We start from the raw sequence: 15,874 nt of genomic DNA on the forward strand, positions 1-15,874 counted from the left end.
CCAGAGCACCATGTAATGTAGGTTTGTGCTTCCAGAGCAGATCTCCGGGGATGGGTCTTTAGCAGTCCTAGGCCTCCACCCCTTCCCTGCTTTGTTTCTCTTCCCCTGCCAGTGAGCTGGGGTGGGGGAAGGATTTGGGTCCCGCCAGATCACGGCTTTGGTACTTTACCCTTTTCCTTGAGGTCTGCTCTTTTCCCCAGATGTAGGCAGTCTGTTGCAGCCTTCTTTCCTGTTGCTCTTTCAGGATTAGTTGTATTTGCTATATTTTCATATTATATGTGGTTTTGGGAGGAGGTTTCTGTCCCACCTCTCATGCCACCATCTTTCTGTGTAATATATTTTTAAATTAAAGATAGCTTGTATTAAAACAGCAGCAGATTCACACAGTCCAAGAAGGGACGAGTGGTTACCACAGGGAAGGGGTTGGGGAGGGCAGGTGGGGAGGGAGGGAGAAGGGGATTGAAGGGTATTATGATTAGCACACATATTATAGCAGCATCACAGGGAAGGCAATATAGCACAGAGAAGACAAGTAATGACTCTATAGCATCTTACTACGCTGATGGACAATGACTGTAATGGGCTGGGGGGGTAGTTGATAATATGAGTGAATGTTGTAACCACAATGTTGCTCATGTAAAACCTTCATAAGATTGTATATCAGTGATACCTTAATTTAAAAAATAGATAGCTTGTATCAAACCTAGGTAAGCTTTAGCCAGGTAGCTAGAGAGTATCTTTAAAAACAATAAAGATAGATTAGCATAGTGGTATACAAGTTACCCAAGTAATCTGGGTCTACCCTTTTTTGCTGCTTCTACATTGTTTGATCTTGGGAAGGAAGTGTAACTTCCCAATGCTGTAGCTTTCTTCTCAGTAAACAGAGGATAACAATAACAACAATAATAATGCCTACTTAACCAGGGCTCTTACAAGGATTAAAGAAGATGATTTTTATAAGATGTTTAGTGATTGGCACATAATGAGTTTTTAGTATTTATTATTTTCTCACTCATTCAAAAAATGGATGTCTACAGTAGTGTGATATTATGCTAGGTGGAATACAATCGTGGTAAAAATAGACAAGTTCTCCACTTTTATGGTTCATGATTACATAATTATACAAACAGTTGTAAAATTACAATCGTGCTGAGTCCCAAGAAGGAAAGTTGGTGGGAGTAAGGGTGAGAAAAGATATCACAGATGAGTCATTTCTCTGGTTTGCAAGATTTGATGAACGGTGGTGGTGTCCAGTTTTGGAACAGTGGACAAGGTTTTGGTTTAAGTATGGGTGGAGAATCATGAGTTTGGTTTTAGACATGTTGAAGTTGAGGTGACTTTGAGACATCTAAGAGAAGATGTAGAAGGTCCAGAAATAAACAGATCCAGAAGTCAGAGAATTCTGGGCTGGTTGACGTATTTTTTTGTTTGTGTATGAAAGGTAATTAAAAACATCGATGTGGGTAAGAATTGCCCCAACAAAAAGCAGAGAGTTGTTAAGAAGAATTTTAAACTGAACTTTGAGAACCTTCAGCATTTAATGACAAGATAGTCTAGTGTATTCCTGAAAAGGCCAGGATGGAGAAAATTGTGAAGAGCTCTGTGTAATGAAGCAAGGGGAATAAAGCATTTCAGGAAGGGTTGGGAACCCTGTTGAATGCTGCTGAAAGACTGAGTAACAGGAAGGCTTAACATGTCCATTAGAGTGCAGGAGACCGAGGTCACTGGTGCTCCAAGGCGTAGAGTGCCAGCACAGTGGAGTGAGTCGGTGAGAGTGTGGTGAAGGAGACACGGAGTACAGACAACTCACTGAGAATTTTGTCTCAAAGGAAAGATGAAAAATAGAGCAATGCTTAGAAGTAGTAGAAGAGGGGTTGTATTACTGCATACGTGGGGGCTTACACAACAGAAATGTATCTTCTCACACTTCTCGAGGCTGAAAGTCCAAGATGAAGGGTTGATTACTCTGAGGGCAGTGAGGGAAGCATCTGTCTAGGCCTCTCTCCCCATCTTGCTGATACCCATCTTCTCCCTTTGTCTTCACATCATCTTCGCTCTATACCTGTGCCCTAATTTCCTCTTCTTTAAAGGACACCAGTCAGATTAGGGCCTACCTAGTACCCTCATTTTAATTTAATTGCCTATTTAAAGACCCTATCTTTAATTAAATATGTTTAAGGTCTAAAGTACAAGGGTTTTAAAGAGAAGGGTGTTAAGGTTTGAAGAAAGGGGTTAAATATGTAAGAGGGAAAGAATAATTAATTCTACCAAGTTCCTGGAAGGGTGGAAGTGAGCGTACTCTAAAGCAAAGCTGAAGGGATTAGCTTTCAAATGAAAGAAGGAGAACTCCTCCATTTTAACAGGATGAAGCCAGGGTAGGATAAATCTAGAAGTGACTCCATGTAGAAGTCAGGCATTAGGAAGATGGAGTTCCTGAGTGATGTACTGTTTTTTATCTGTAACATAAAGGACAAAGGGCATCTGGTGGTGCAGTTTGGTGGGGGTGGGTGGTTGGGAAGGTTGAAGATGATTAGAGGTTTAAATGGAGTAGAGATGATTTGAAATTTTCTTTTGTATGGGTTGGAAGAGTGAAATTACCACAGAAATGTAGTTGTATTTTTAGGTAGTGTTCGTCTTGTATTTATAGTAGAAACTTGCTGGCCTGTTGTGTGACCCCTGTCAGTTCATGGCTGGCTCTAGAGGTGTAGGCACAGAGAACCTGGGTCATGGGATTCATCCAGCATTTGAGCTTTGCTATATGATATCAATAGGTCTGATAAGAGAGAGAGAGAGGAAAAGGAATTAATGTGTTGGTAAATACTTTTTTGAATTGATGGACCAGCTCAGCTGGATAAAGAAGAAACTGGAGAAGGGAGATGATGCTGATATTTATAATGATATTGTTGGTATAACGAGATTATTGCTTAAAAACAAGTGAACTTCATTACAATTCAATTTTCTTTATTAGCATTACGTGTTAGTTGCTTAGAGCATTAATATTCATAATGTAGTGTTTCCTGCACTCTGCTTTCCACAGGTCACATTTTAGAGAAAGATATATTTTCCTTTGCCAAAAATATTGCTTGAATTTAGCTATATAGTAACATATATTGATGTAGCATACACAGTGAAACTATATAAACTAGTCTTCAGGCTTGCAAATTTGGGGAAAATGAAAAAGTTTTGTATATATATAATCATAAGTTTGTCTCTGTTTATGTTAAATTAGTGAAGATAAAATTTTTCAAAATTTCTTTTATTACTGACTTGTCACTGAAAACATAATGAGAGAGAAAGCAATTGCATACTAGATAAAGTGTATAATAAATAATACCATTGTATTTATCAGTCATTTATTCTTCACAGCCTAAACTGATAGCTTTACACTTCATGTGGTATGCAGTAGTTCTCCATGCTGCTGCTGCTAAATTTAAAAATCAGATTTATATGGTTCTGGGTAGGAGACGATACCATATTTAAAGATAAAATATGCTATCATTATTATTTATTGTGGCAGTAATTATTGCCAACATTGTAAATGTTATTTCTAGAATTGTCCATGTGCTTTTCTTCCTTTGTAGAAAGAAATCATAGAAGCAAAATAGGATACATTCTAGGTTACATAAAGATGCAACTGGAGGCTGTATTCCAAGTTCCTCATACTCTTTCTTTGGGTTAGATTCATGACATATGATTAACATGCTCTTCTGCCTGGTTTGACCTCTTGTACTTCAAGATATTCTCTCATGCAGTCTTCAGAAATCAGCCTGGCCAGGAAAGAGTGAGGTATAGTCACATGCATTCTTGGCCTCTGCAAATATTTATCATGGTAGATCTTAAGAGTACATCTCCAGGGTTATACATTGCATATAAATGTAACCTAGTTTGGAAAACCACTATCATTAATGCATTTAAATAGAGTTGGCATCAATCTCAATTTGAATCATTTTTATTGGAAATAGTCATACATTTACTGTGTCTACATTACTGATGTTGCATACTAAGGAAAATTAATTTCAGCATACTTTAAAACTATGTGCACACTTGGCTATATAACTTTTTTTTGCCCCAAGGAGATGTCTTTCTACAGACATCTGTCAGGCATGTCTGTAAATGAAGGGACATGTCCTTTCTACGAAATTTGTTTAAAATTTAGTTTTTTATTAATGGCTCTTTGAAAGGTCCATGCTACTGAATTGTTTTTCTTCAGTTACCATGATTTATATTAATCTGCTTCTTTTGTGTCTGCTTTATTATGCTTCTTTTGTTTCTGGAGTATTTTAAATTCAAAGTTTAAATGCTTACATAATGCTGTCTTAAGTTATTAAAAATAATAAAGGCATTTAGGTTTTAAAAATAATACACGCATACCTCAGAAATATTGCAGGTTCAGTTTAGACCTCTGCAATAAAGCAGATATCACCATAGAGAAAGTCAAATGAATGTTTTGGCTTCACAGTGCATATAAAAGTTATGTTTACACTATGTGCAATAGCATCATGTCTAAAAAAAATGTACACACTTAGTTTAAAAATACTTTATTGCTAAAAAACTCAGAGACATTGTGGGCTTGGTTCTAGACCAGGGCAAAAAAGCAAATTATCACAATAAAGACTGTGAAATGATTTTTTTTTTTTTTCCAGTGCATATAAAAATTATGTTTAACTATATTGTAATCTATAAGTATGAAATAGCATTATGTCTAAAAATGGTACATACTTTAATTAAAAAGTACTTTATTGCTTCAACTGCTAACCATCATCTGAACTTTCAAAAAGTCGTAATCTTTGTACTGGTCTTGCCTCAATGTTGATGGTTGCTGAAGGTTGGGGTGCCCATGCCAATTTCTTAAAATAAGACAACAGTGAAGCTTGCCACATTGATGGACTCTTCGTTTCATAAATGATTTCTCTGTAGGATGCAGTGCTATTTATTAGCATTTTACCCACAGTAGAACTTCTTCCAAAGTTGGAGTCAATCCTCTCCAACCCTGCAACTGCTTTATCAATTAAGTTTATGTCATATGCTATATTCTTTCTTGTCATTTCAACAGTCTTCACAGCATCTTCACCAGGAGCAGATTCCATCTCAAGAAATCACTTTCTTTGCTCATACATAAGAAGCAACTCTTCATACATTCAGGTTTTATCATGAGATTGCACCAATTCAGTCCCAACTCCAGGCTCCACTTCTAATTCTAGTTCTCTTGCTGTTTCAGCCACCTCTGCAATTCCTTTCTCCACTGAAGTCTTGAAACTCACAAAGTCATCCATGAGAGTTGGAATTCACTTCTTCCAAACTCCTATGAATGTTGCTATTTTGATATCTCGTGAATCACAAATTCTTAATGGCATCTAGAATGGCAAATCCTTTCCAGAAAGTTTTCAATTTATTTTGCCCAAATCCATCAGAGGAATTAGTGTCTATGGCAGCTATAGACCTTACAAAATGTTTATTTTCAATAATAAGACTTAAAAGTTGAAATTCTGCCATGGGCTGCATAATGGATGTTACATTAGTGCCTTGCCTGGGATGTGAGCCCCAGGCAAGTTCACTATGGATTTGGTGAGACTGAAAAATGACAATAGAGCATTGAGGTTATAAAGGGGCTTATACCAAGCTTTGTTCTCACGGTGGCTGGTCAAGCACTAGAATTATGTCCCCCTCTGCCCCAGCAAGCCTGTCTCAGTCTCTACTCTCTTCTCTAGGCTCCGCTCTCCTGCTTCCCTCTGCTCAGTTGTCCAGGCTCTCTGCGTTTGCTCTGGGCTCCACTCTAGTAATGGGTGGAGCTTCTTATATAGCAACACAGGCAATAATGGCTCATCACCAGTGGCTATACAAGCATGCACCTGCGCATTAGGCTAAGCATTACATAACTGCACATATACAGTGGGTATCAGGTGACGATCCTGGCCATGGAACTTACATTTTCCCTACAGTTAGCAGTCATGAAAATAATAATCTCTTACATCTTCATTAGAGCTCTTGGACGAACAGGTGAGCAGTAATATTTTGAAAGGAATCTTTTTTCTGAGATGTAGATCTCATCACTGGACTTAAAACTATTCAGTAAACCATGTTGTAAACAGATGTGCTGTCATCCAGGCTTTATTGTTCCATTTATACAGCACCAGTTTAATTCTTAAGGACCTAGTATTTTCAAAATGATAGATAAGTATTGGCTTCAACTGAAAGTCACCAGCTACATTAACTTTTAACAAGGGAGTCCACTCATCTTTGAAGTTTTGAAGCCAGGCATTAACATCTCCTCTAGCCATCAATGTCCTGGATGGCATCTTTCGATAGAAGGCTGTTTTGTCTCCATTGAAAACCTGTTGTTTTGTGTAGCCAACTTTATTAATGATCTGACATAGATCTTCTGGAGACCTTGCTGCAGCTTCAGCACTTGCTGCTTCCCCTTACACTTTTATGTTACAGAGAAGGCTTCTTTCCTTAAACCGTGTGGACTAATCTCTGCTGGCTTCCAACTTTTCTTCTGCAGCTTTCTCACCTCTCTCAGCCTTCAAGGAATTAAAGAGAGTTAGGGCTTTGCTCTGGATTAAGTTTTGGCTTGAGGCAAAGTTGTGGCTGGTTTGATCTTCTCTACAGTCCACTCAAGCTTTCTCCATGTCAGCAATAAGTCTGTTGCAGTTTTTATCATTCGTGTGTTCTCTGGAGTAGCACTTTTAATATCCCTGAAGAACTTGCCTTTGCATTCACAATTTGGCTGTGCTGCAAGAGGCCTAGCTTTTGAGGCCTTTATTTGTTTTGACATGCCTTCCTCACTAAGCTTAATCATTCCTAGCTTGTGAGTTAAAGTGAGAGATGTAGGACTCTTCCTTTTACTTGCACACTTAGTAGCCGTTGTAGGATTATTAATTGGCCTAAATTTAAATATTGTGTCTCAGGGAATAAAGAAGACTGAGGAAAGGGGTAGGAGCAGGAGTTTGGCTGATCAGTGGAGCAGTGAAAACACACGCATTTATCAATTAAGTTCACCGTCTGATAGCGGCATGGTTTGTGTGTCACAAAACAACTACAATAGTAACATCAAAGATCACTGATCACAAGTCGCCATAACAAATATGATAATGAAAAAGCTTGAAATGTTGACAGGACGCAAAGTGAGCAAATGTAGTTGGAAAAATGGCATCATGAGTAGGGTTGCTACGAACTTTCAATTTGTTTAAAAAAAACTGTCTGAGAAATGCAATAAAATGAGGTATGCCTGTCTATATTATTAATAGTTAAAACTTTTGAGGTGCTTTTCATTTTACCCTTGTTTTTTAAATTTAGATATTCTAGTGGAATAGTTATATTATTATTTAAAATACTTAAAAGAATTTTATATGTTTCTATATCCATATTTGTAAAACATACTAATGAATGAGAAGGAACTGGGTTCCAAAAAGGAAATGGAAAATTGTTTGAAAATGTATACATAAGCTTCCTTTAAATTTACTCTTTATTTCCTTTTTTAAATGCGTTGAATAAAACAGTTCAGGGACTTCCTTAAGAAATGCAGATGTGAGACAAACTTTATAAAGAGTGAAGAGGAGTGAGGCTTTTTCTTTTAGAAACAGTAGGGAAAGCAGTGAGGCTAACAATTAGTATCATTTAATTAGTGGTAAGAGTCATAAATAAAATAACTGGTATAATCTTGACAATGGCTCTTAATGGTAGGTAGCATTAACACCATTTCAAAGATGATGGACCAAAGTCTTTCAACTAGTAGGAACAAAGCCAGAATTCAGATTTAAAACTTAGGTTGTGCTTTCTCCAGACAGAAATTCTCATCTGGCTCTTCTGTGAGAGTAACACAACAGGTTATAGAAAAACAGGATCCTAGTGCCCTGCCCCTCTAAAGATAGCTCATACAAAAGGCTAAAGCAAAAAAGGTGGAATTGTTGAGGAAGAAAGAAACCATTGCATTCTGAAGAGTACCAGACATTACAGATGAATTTAGGACTCTGAAAACAGTTTAACAAAGATGGTTATAGCACTTAAGGCTATTCCTGTGAGTCAGAAATAATACATGAACTCTTTGTTTTTGAGTTGTTGCACTCCAGTATTAAAACCTTATAAAAAGAGGTGGAGCTAAGGATATGTTAATATTTTAAGATTCTAGAGCATAAGGCAAAGAACGTAAAGAGATAAATAAGAAAAGATCGTATACCTTTAGTAAGCAAACATTTGCAGTTTACTCATTCTCACTACTATTTAAAAATACACCTAGAGAGATCTCTGTTTCAATTGGCAGAAGTATTTTAAAAGCAGTGATCAGTTTGTATACCTTGCAAAAGTTATTCTTAGTTAAACTCATTACTTGAATGTTTTAAATAGAAACTTAAAGAGCACTTCATAATGTATAGTAACAGCCATTAACATTACATCATTGGGCTCAAAATCTCTATTGAAAATGTTTCCTAGGAAAATTTTTTAGAGAAAAAATTGCTGTATGTAACTGATACATATATATTTTTTCATCTTAGAATTGGTGGAAATTCTAATTCACGCTCAACAATAAAGAAGTGGAGTTTTGAAAGCAAGTATAATAGTTACCTGAGGTAGTGCATTACTTACTTAGCTCTTAATGAGGATGGGTTGGTTATTTGGTTAAACAGGGAGGGAGGGAGTAAGGCATGCAGGAAAGCAAGGATGTCAGCCTTCTTAAAAAAGAGGTTTACAACCATTGAAAATTATAATAACTGTAGCTGCATGGAAAATCATTATATTATTATAGTGTAATGTTAAGTGAAAAATACAGGATAGCAATTACTTGTACTTCATGAAAATTGGCTGTAGTTCTTAAACCTGTCTAAAAGAACATAAAAATGCAATGCATGTGAAAAATTAATGGAAGGAAATATACATGATTTTTCTCTATAATGTGGTATTTTTATATAATTAGTAAAAATTACATGAACTGTTAGATTTTTAAATGGATATATTTTAACCTGGTAATTACAGAAATGTGCTATGGTCTGTGATACTCTGTTATAAAGTTATAAGGTAAGTTTGTCTATCCACTGGGTTGTATATAATACTGTGCTCTAAGCTATCCCAAATTTAGATTTAGGTTGTAACCATACATCTGTTGTTTAACTCCTTATTCTAATTTAGAAACAGGTAAAGCTTGATAATTTTTCTGTTCGAATTACTTCACTGTGCCTCTAGTTTTAGAGTATGTATGTTTGTGGGTACTTAAAGTTAACAAAACCCTTTCTCCTTCTGCATGAGAATTTGATCTTTGCCTGATTCTCTTGCTCTGTTCTCATGAAAACCTCATGAAAATGGGAATGTTACCTATGTGACTAGGCAACATTGCTTATAGTAAAAGTTATTCTTTCTGGGCTGGGAGAACTGTTAATACTTGATGGAAGGCATAATGGGCATCCTTGAGTTCAGTGACTTCAAATGGATCTCATCTCCTTACCCCTGAACTGCTGGACTGCTTCAGGAACTTGGCAGGAGAGAAACACCTGATAGTGCTATTCGGGCAAACTGTAATCCCCACCCTTCATCCTTCTGAGTAAACAGTGTCAGTGGGACTTCAGATGGTCATATGGGTCTGGATGTTTAGTTGATCTTAAGAAGACCCTGTAGAGGGTATGGCAGTTACATAATTGTACAGTTTTTAATTTTCTTTTTAATGTGAGAAAAATTATATTTAACTTTGCATTAGTTAATTAGTTAATTATATCAGTTTTATCAGTGCTTTGGGAAGAACATTAGACTATGAATCAGGACACATGGTTTTAGTCCTAGTTATTTAATAATGGATTATGTTACTTTGGGCAACTCACTTAATCTCTCTGAAACTCAATTTTCTTAACTGTTAGATAAGAAATTTGATTGATGTCCCATCCAACTCTTAAATCCTAAAGTTGTCTGATTTTCATATCAATCATAAGTTAATTTTTAGTCCTCTTTTTTCGGAGTGTTCAATATTTCTTTTATCCTGGCAGATGATCAATTGCTGAAAGCCTGTGGTGCTTATAGTATACTCTTTTTCAAATTTAAGTTTAGAAAAGTTGTCACATTATATATAGTTGCACAGTTCCAAAAAAACATTTACTGCCTATACAATAGAATTTAAAGAATTTAAATTAAAAATACGTGAGGAACTTTGGGGGAAAAAAAACAGTTACAATGAAATTTGAAAAGCTTTTGATTTTTTAAAAATTTTATCTCAACTTCCATTTATAGGTTGTGAACTGGCTTGAAGGGCCTGGATCAGAACAACTAAGAGCACAGTGGGGGATTGGAGACTCCATTCGGGCTTCCCAGGCCCTACAGCAGAAGCATGAAGAGATTGAGAGCCAGCATAGTGTGAGAGGCTTTTTTCTCTGCAAGTTACAATGCTATTATTAATGTATAATTAGTAGCATATAACAAAGTTGGTATAAACTTCAGTATGGGTCATAAAGTGCGTATGTTTACATTTTAGAGACTATAAAGTATATTTTGACCTCTTAGTACATATTCATTAGAAGATTGGTGTTGGTTTTGTCCCCAGTACAGTTTATGTAATTTTACAGAAACGCAGTTTGAAAATTTAAAAACTACAGAAGACAGAGTGATAATACAAAGATAGAATCTTCATCTGTAGTCCTGAAACAGCAACTGTGATTCTTAAATCCTCAGAGGGAGGCCTGTCCTTGCTTTACTGGGAAAGTATAATACAGTGAATGCCTGGGAGTAACTCCAGAATTGTTGCATTAATCACAAACTGATGGATATTGTATGATGGATAGTGAATGCAGAAGGTGCAGGGCATCTTTCCATTCTTTGTGCATTGCCAAGTTCATATTTGTAGCTTTGAGGGGGATAATCACACAAATCACAGTTCTGGAATTGGGGAAATAAATTAGTCCATAGGCAGATTACAGATAATAAGTGTTCAAGAGTGTTTAAAATTTACCAACTTATAATATAAAACTTGAATGAATTCCATTAATTACCATCTCCTTAGATTACCTGTCTGAAAATTGATCAGTTTACACACACACATGCACATCCTCTGAATACACAGTATCCACTCTTACACATAATATGAGGGGCAAAATACCTTCCCCATAAATAAGTAGCAAAAGAAAAGCCAGCCCTTTCCCCAAAAAATGCAACTCCAGAAATATATTTATTGGATTTGTGTATTACTTGAAAAAAATTCTGTGCTCAAAGGTGAATATAACGTGCATCCTCTTCTGTAGGATCTAAATGCACAACAATAGAGAATTGAAAAAACAATTGATCAATAATAATTTTAAACTCTGAGCCCAGATGAGATTTAAGGATCATCCGAATGTCTCATTTTTTTCTTTCCCTTTCAACTTCCCCAGTTGAAGTGGTAATTAAAATTTGGATAGTATTAGTAAATGTACATTTTAACTGAGTGAGATTAAAGAATAAATATTGACTATGACTTTGTCAGGAATAAATTTGAATTGTTGACCAACTATCATTTGCTCTTAACTAGAAATATGTTTTAACAATACAATCATTTACCTTTTTAATACATACCATTCTGCTTAGTTTCCTTATATTTTTTTCTTTAAAATAGTCCCTAAAATCAGCTTTAATAATCAGAGATACTTGCAGATAAAATATATACTGAACCCTGTAGGAGCTATAATCTAGCTGAGGGAATACATATCAATAAATACATCACAAGATTAAGAATTGTCTACAGATAATATATTATAGTCTTTGCAATTTTCCTAATTAATACTATGTAAGAGATTTAAAAATGAAATACCATAAATGAAAAAAATGTATTTTATGCATTTCATAGATTCCAATATAATAGTGTTTCCTTTTAGGCTAAAAAATAATGAATTATTTTTTTATTTGACTTTATAAACCCTGTTCCTGGGGTTATAGTCTTTTCATTGTCTTACTGTTTTTTTAACTAACTTAATGCTATTGATATTTTTGACATAGTTGTGATTTATTTGAACCCTTGTATTGTTCTGCAGTATTGCTATAGTATAATTATATATTATAATTTGTCCCCCTTTTTGGTTCTTGGGAACAGTATTTGCTATAGAATATTCTAGACTTCATCTAAAGGACTTACTTATGAAAGTATCCCAGAAATCCTTTAAACAAGGATACATGACACATGAAGATCCTAAAGATAGCATTTATCCATATTTTATTATTTAAGATGCCAAGAGGAATAATTAATTATAGTTTGGATTATATTCATAGTATAAGGAAGTTCTTAAAAGAAATTGAAAAGTACATTTTATATTACTGTAATATGCATGAAATTCAAATGGCATACACACAGACTCCTGTTTTTAGATGTTTGTTTTTGTATTTTTATTATAAGGTTTTAAAATCAACTTAAATTGCTTATGAATGACTCCATGTGCTCAAGTTTACTTATAATGAAAATTAATATAAAATTTCAGAATTTTTGAATTGGAAAGGATCTTACAGGCTACATACAATCACCTTATTTTATACATGAAGAAACTGGGAGATTGGATTTTTTGATCAGTGGGTGACTAGATCAGGGTTAAAACAGAGCTCTTGATACTCAGATGAGACTTCTTCTCTGTTGTCCTGGCCCCAAAGTTATTAAATTTCATAGATATGATTAACAAATGGCACGTTAAAAAATTTTCAGAATGTATTCTTAATAACTTGAGGACATATGCACATATATTGACATTTGCAATCATAGACATGATGGTCAAATTTTTTAAAAAATTGATAGCTTATCATGAATCTCATCTCTTTAAATAATGTGTGAATTCTAGAATTTGTTTCCAAATTGGGAGTGAGGACAGATTGGATGGTAGTATAGATGAAATAAGATTGGCCATGAGTTGATAATTATTAAAGGTGGCTGGCACATGGGTTTCATTATACTGTTTTTTATACTTTTGAATAGATTTGATATTTTCCTTTCTGAAAGATTTACAAAGAGAATTGCCCTGTTTTAACCAGTAGGTGGCACTGCACTATCACCTTGAGAATAGGCTGCAGCTGTGCTGTTTGAGGTGTTTAAATTTATTAAAAGCTTTCTTTTCTCTTTGTAAATAAAAGTCAACACTTAAAGCATGTATTGGAATTGTTCAGGTCTATGTGAAATTATAATGATGTGTTCCTAGTATATTTATTGCTTAATAGGGATAGAATTTGGAGAAACTGCACATACTATTTTGTATAAAAGCATTCTTGTCAAATACTAAATTTTAGATTCTTCATAAAAGCGTAATTCAGAAGTAAAGCTAAAAATAACCCAAAATTTATTAGCATACTCACGACTAATAGATAGGAAGTGAAACTCTTCTTATATGTAATTCTTTGTCAAGGAGTGTCAATAAGAAGTTTATATGTTCTTTGCATTCTAGTAGGCAAGCACAACAGAAGAAATATTAAGCTGTATGGAAATGATTACAATAACAAAGTTTAAAGTATTTTAGTTCAGTAATAAATCTTGTTTTGACTTTTGGGCAGTGGTAGGTGGGTAGTAGCAAAGAAACATGATAGGAATGTGCAGAGCATAAATCTCTGAAGCTGCTTTAGGAGTCTGTCAGTATCCACCAATCCCATGGTGTTGACTTCTGGTTTCCAGAGAATACTGATGTGTCACACCTAATACTAAGCAGCAAAACAGGTCTGCACAAAGAATCAAAATTGACTTCTCCCTAACATATTAGCCTAAGAGAGTTGGTAGTGTTTCTTCCCTCCTACATTGGCGCTCCTATTTGATGGCATAAAATATTATTTTACCAGCGGTGCATGCCCACCAATTTACATATGATTCCATTGTCACTCCTGATGATTGCCCTTGTCCTAGTACATGAACATGCAATCTCATTTCTTCATTTCTTACTTATCATCTTAATCCACATCCCATCCCATATCCTGGTGTTGATTTCCTTTCTTGTCTTTTTTTTTTTTTTTGCTATGAAATAGCAATTTTCTATACAGTGAAATGTTTATAAGAAATTGAACCAAGAATAACCATGACTGAACTGAATGCATCGTGACCTGTTCACATAGGTTCCATAAAATCTGTGTTCCCCTGTTTCCTAGGAACATTTTGGTCATTTATTATTTATGCCAGAATTTTTTCCTCACATCCCAGAGAGACTAATAATTTATTTATTACAACCTCAGTTCCTAATGTGAGTTTCTCTAAATTCAGGCTTTAATTTTGTGAGACACACTAGTTCTTAAATTGTTTACATCCCTGGTCTGGTTACTAGGGCATATATTTTACAAATCTAAACCAAGAGAGAAAACCAGCTTCAAGATGACGGTTCTTAAACCTTCGTGATCGTAAGAGTCAACTGAGATGCTTGTTAAGACGCCTGTTTCAGAGCCCCACCCTCAGCGCACCCCCTCTGGAGACTCCTGTTAAGTAGGTTATGAGTGGAGCTTAGGGATTTTAATAAACACCCCAGGTGATCTAATGTAAATAGTTCTCACTGTAAGAAATAATATCCTAGGAGACTCTTTTTCTCTAGTTTACTATATTTCTCTGAATAGTATTGTTATTACTTTTCAAAAAATTGGACTTAACTTATTTAGAGCATTAACCAAATTTTTAAGTAATATAGATAAGACTCTGGAATCCCTATATATTTTAGAACACTGTAATGATATTTTTCTTTTTTTTTTTTTTTTTTGAGAGGGCATCTCTCATATTTATTGATCAAATGGTTGTTAACAATAAAATTCTGTATAGGGGACTCAATGCACAGTCATTAATCAACCCCAAGCCTATATCTCAACAGTCTCCAATCTTCTGAAGCATAACAAACAAGTTCTTACATGGTGAACAGAGCAAGGGCAGTCATATCACAGAAACTTTTGGTTTTGATCACGCATCATGAAATATAAACAATCAAGTCAGATATGATTATTCGTTTGATTTTTATACTTGATTTATATGTGAATCCCACATTTCTCCCTTATTTTTTTTTTTAAATAAAATGCTGAAGTGGTAGGTAGATGCAAGATAAAGGTAGAAAACATAGTTTAGTGCTGTAAGAGGGCAAATGTAGGTGATCAGGTGTGTGCCTATAGACTTTTAAGTATTAATCCAAGCTAGACAAGGGCAACAAAACATCCATGGATGCAGAAGATTTCTCTCAGAACAGGGGTTTGAGGTTCTAAGCCTCACCTCTGTTGATCCCCAATTTCTCTCCTGATGGCCCCCCTGTGACTGTGCCTGTCTTAGGTTGTTCCTCCCTTGAGGAATCTTACCCGTCTCTGGCTAACCAGTCATCTTCCAGGGCCATACAGGGAAATGTAAAGTTGGTAAGTGAGAGAGAAGCCTTATTGTTTGAAAAGGTTAGCTTTTTACTTCTTTGCAGATTTATGCCCTGTGGCTTCTATGCCCAGCATTTGTCTTGAGGTATCTTTACGACTTGTAAGAATTATAATACTCGGTAATTTTCGGTATGAGGCACTAATTCTACTAAAGGGTTGTAATTAGGAAGGAAGAAGAAAAGCTATAAAAAGAGCAGACGGAAGAAAACATGGGAAGATTGATTATTTCTTTGACATATCTTCTTGTAGAGTAACATAAGCATGTATAGGTTTTAAACTACTAATTAATTGCTCACATACATTAACATAATAGGAATATAGCTACATAACAAAAGGAGACCTACAATTACCAGCCATATCCAGTGAAATCAAGAAAACCAGTTAGGCACCCTAGGCATATGTGAAAACTTATCAATGATATGATGGATATTGTCTAACTGAATTTGAATCGTTTGAGAAAAATCAGACAGATTAAAACAACACATTTCTGGGAACTGTTCACATCCCATGTGTTGTTTTAACAGTAGATAGTCTATAGTCGCACAATTTTGGAGCACTGCAACTTGAACTTCTCCTA

At 35.2% G+C, this 15,874-nt stretch overlaps 1 protein-coding gene across 4 annotated transcripts in view; it reads left to right on the forward strand.

Moving 5' to 3' along the window:
• The window catches only part of SESTD1 (SEC14 and spectrin domain containing 1), a 152,454-nt gene that overhangs the window by 107,788 nt on the left and 28,792 nt on the right, over window positions 1-15,874 (forward strand). For all 4 annotated transcript variants that reach the window (XM_036879369.2, XM_057503833.1, XM_036879370.2 and 1 more), the window contains one exon: window positions 10,210-10,332. In XM_036879369.2, the coding sequence (XP_036735264.1) occupies window positions 10,210-10,332 (123 nt within the window). The remainder of the gene's footprint in view (window positions 1-10,209; window positions 10,333-15,874) is intronic.

This window comes from Manis pentadactyla, chromosome 6 (genome assembly GCF_030020395.1).
Source record: "Manis pentadactyla isolate mManPen7 chromosome 6, mManPen7.hap1, whole genome shotgun sequence".
Classification (NCBI taxonomy): Eukaryota; Metazoa; Chordata; class Mammalia; order Pholidota; family Manidae; genus Manis; species Manis pentadactyla.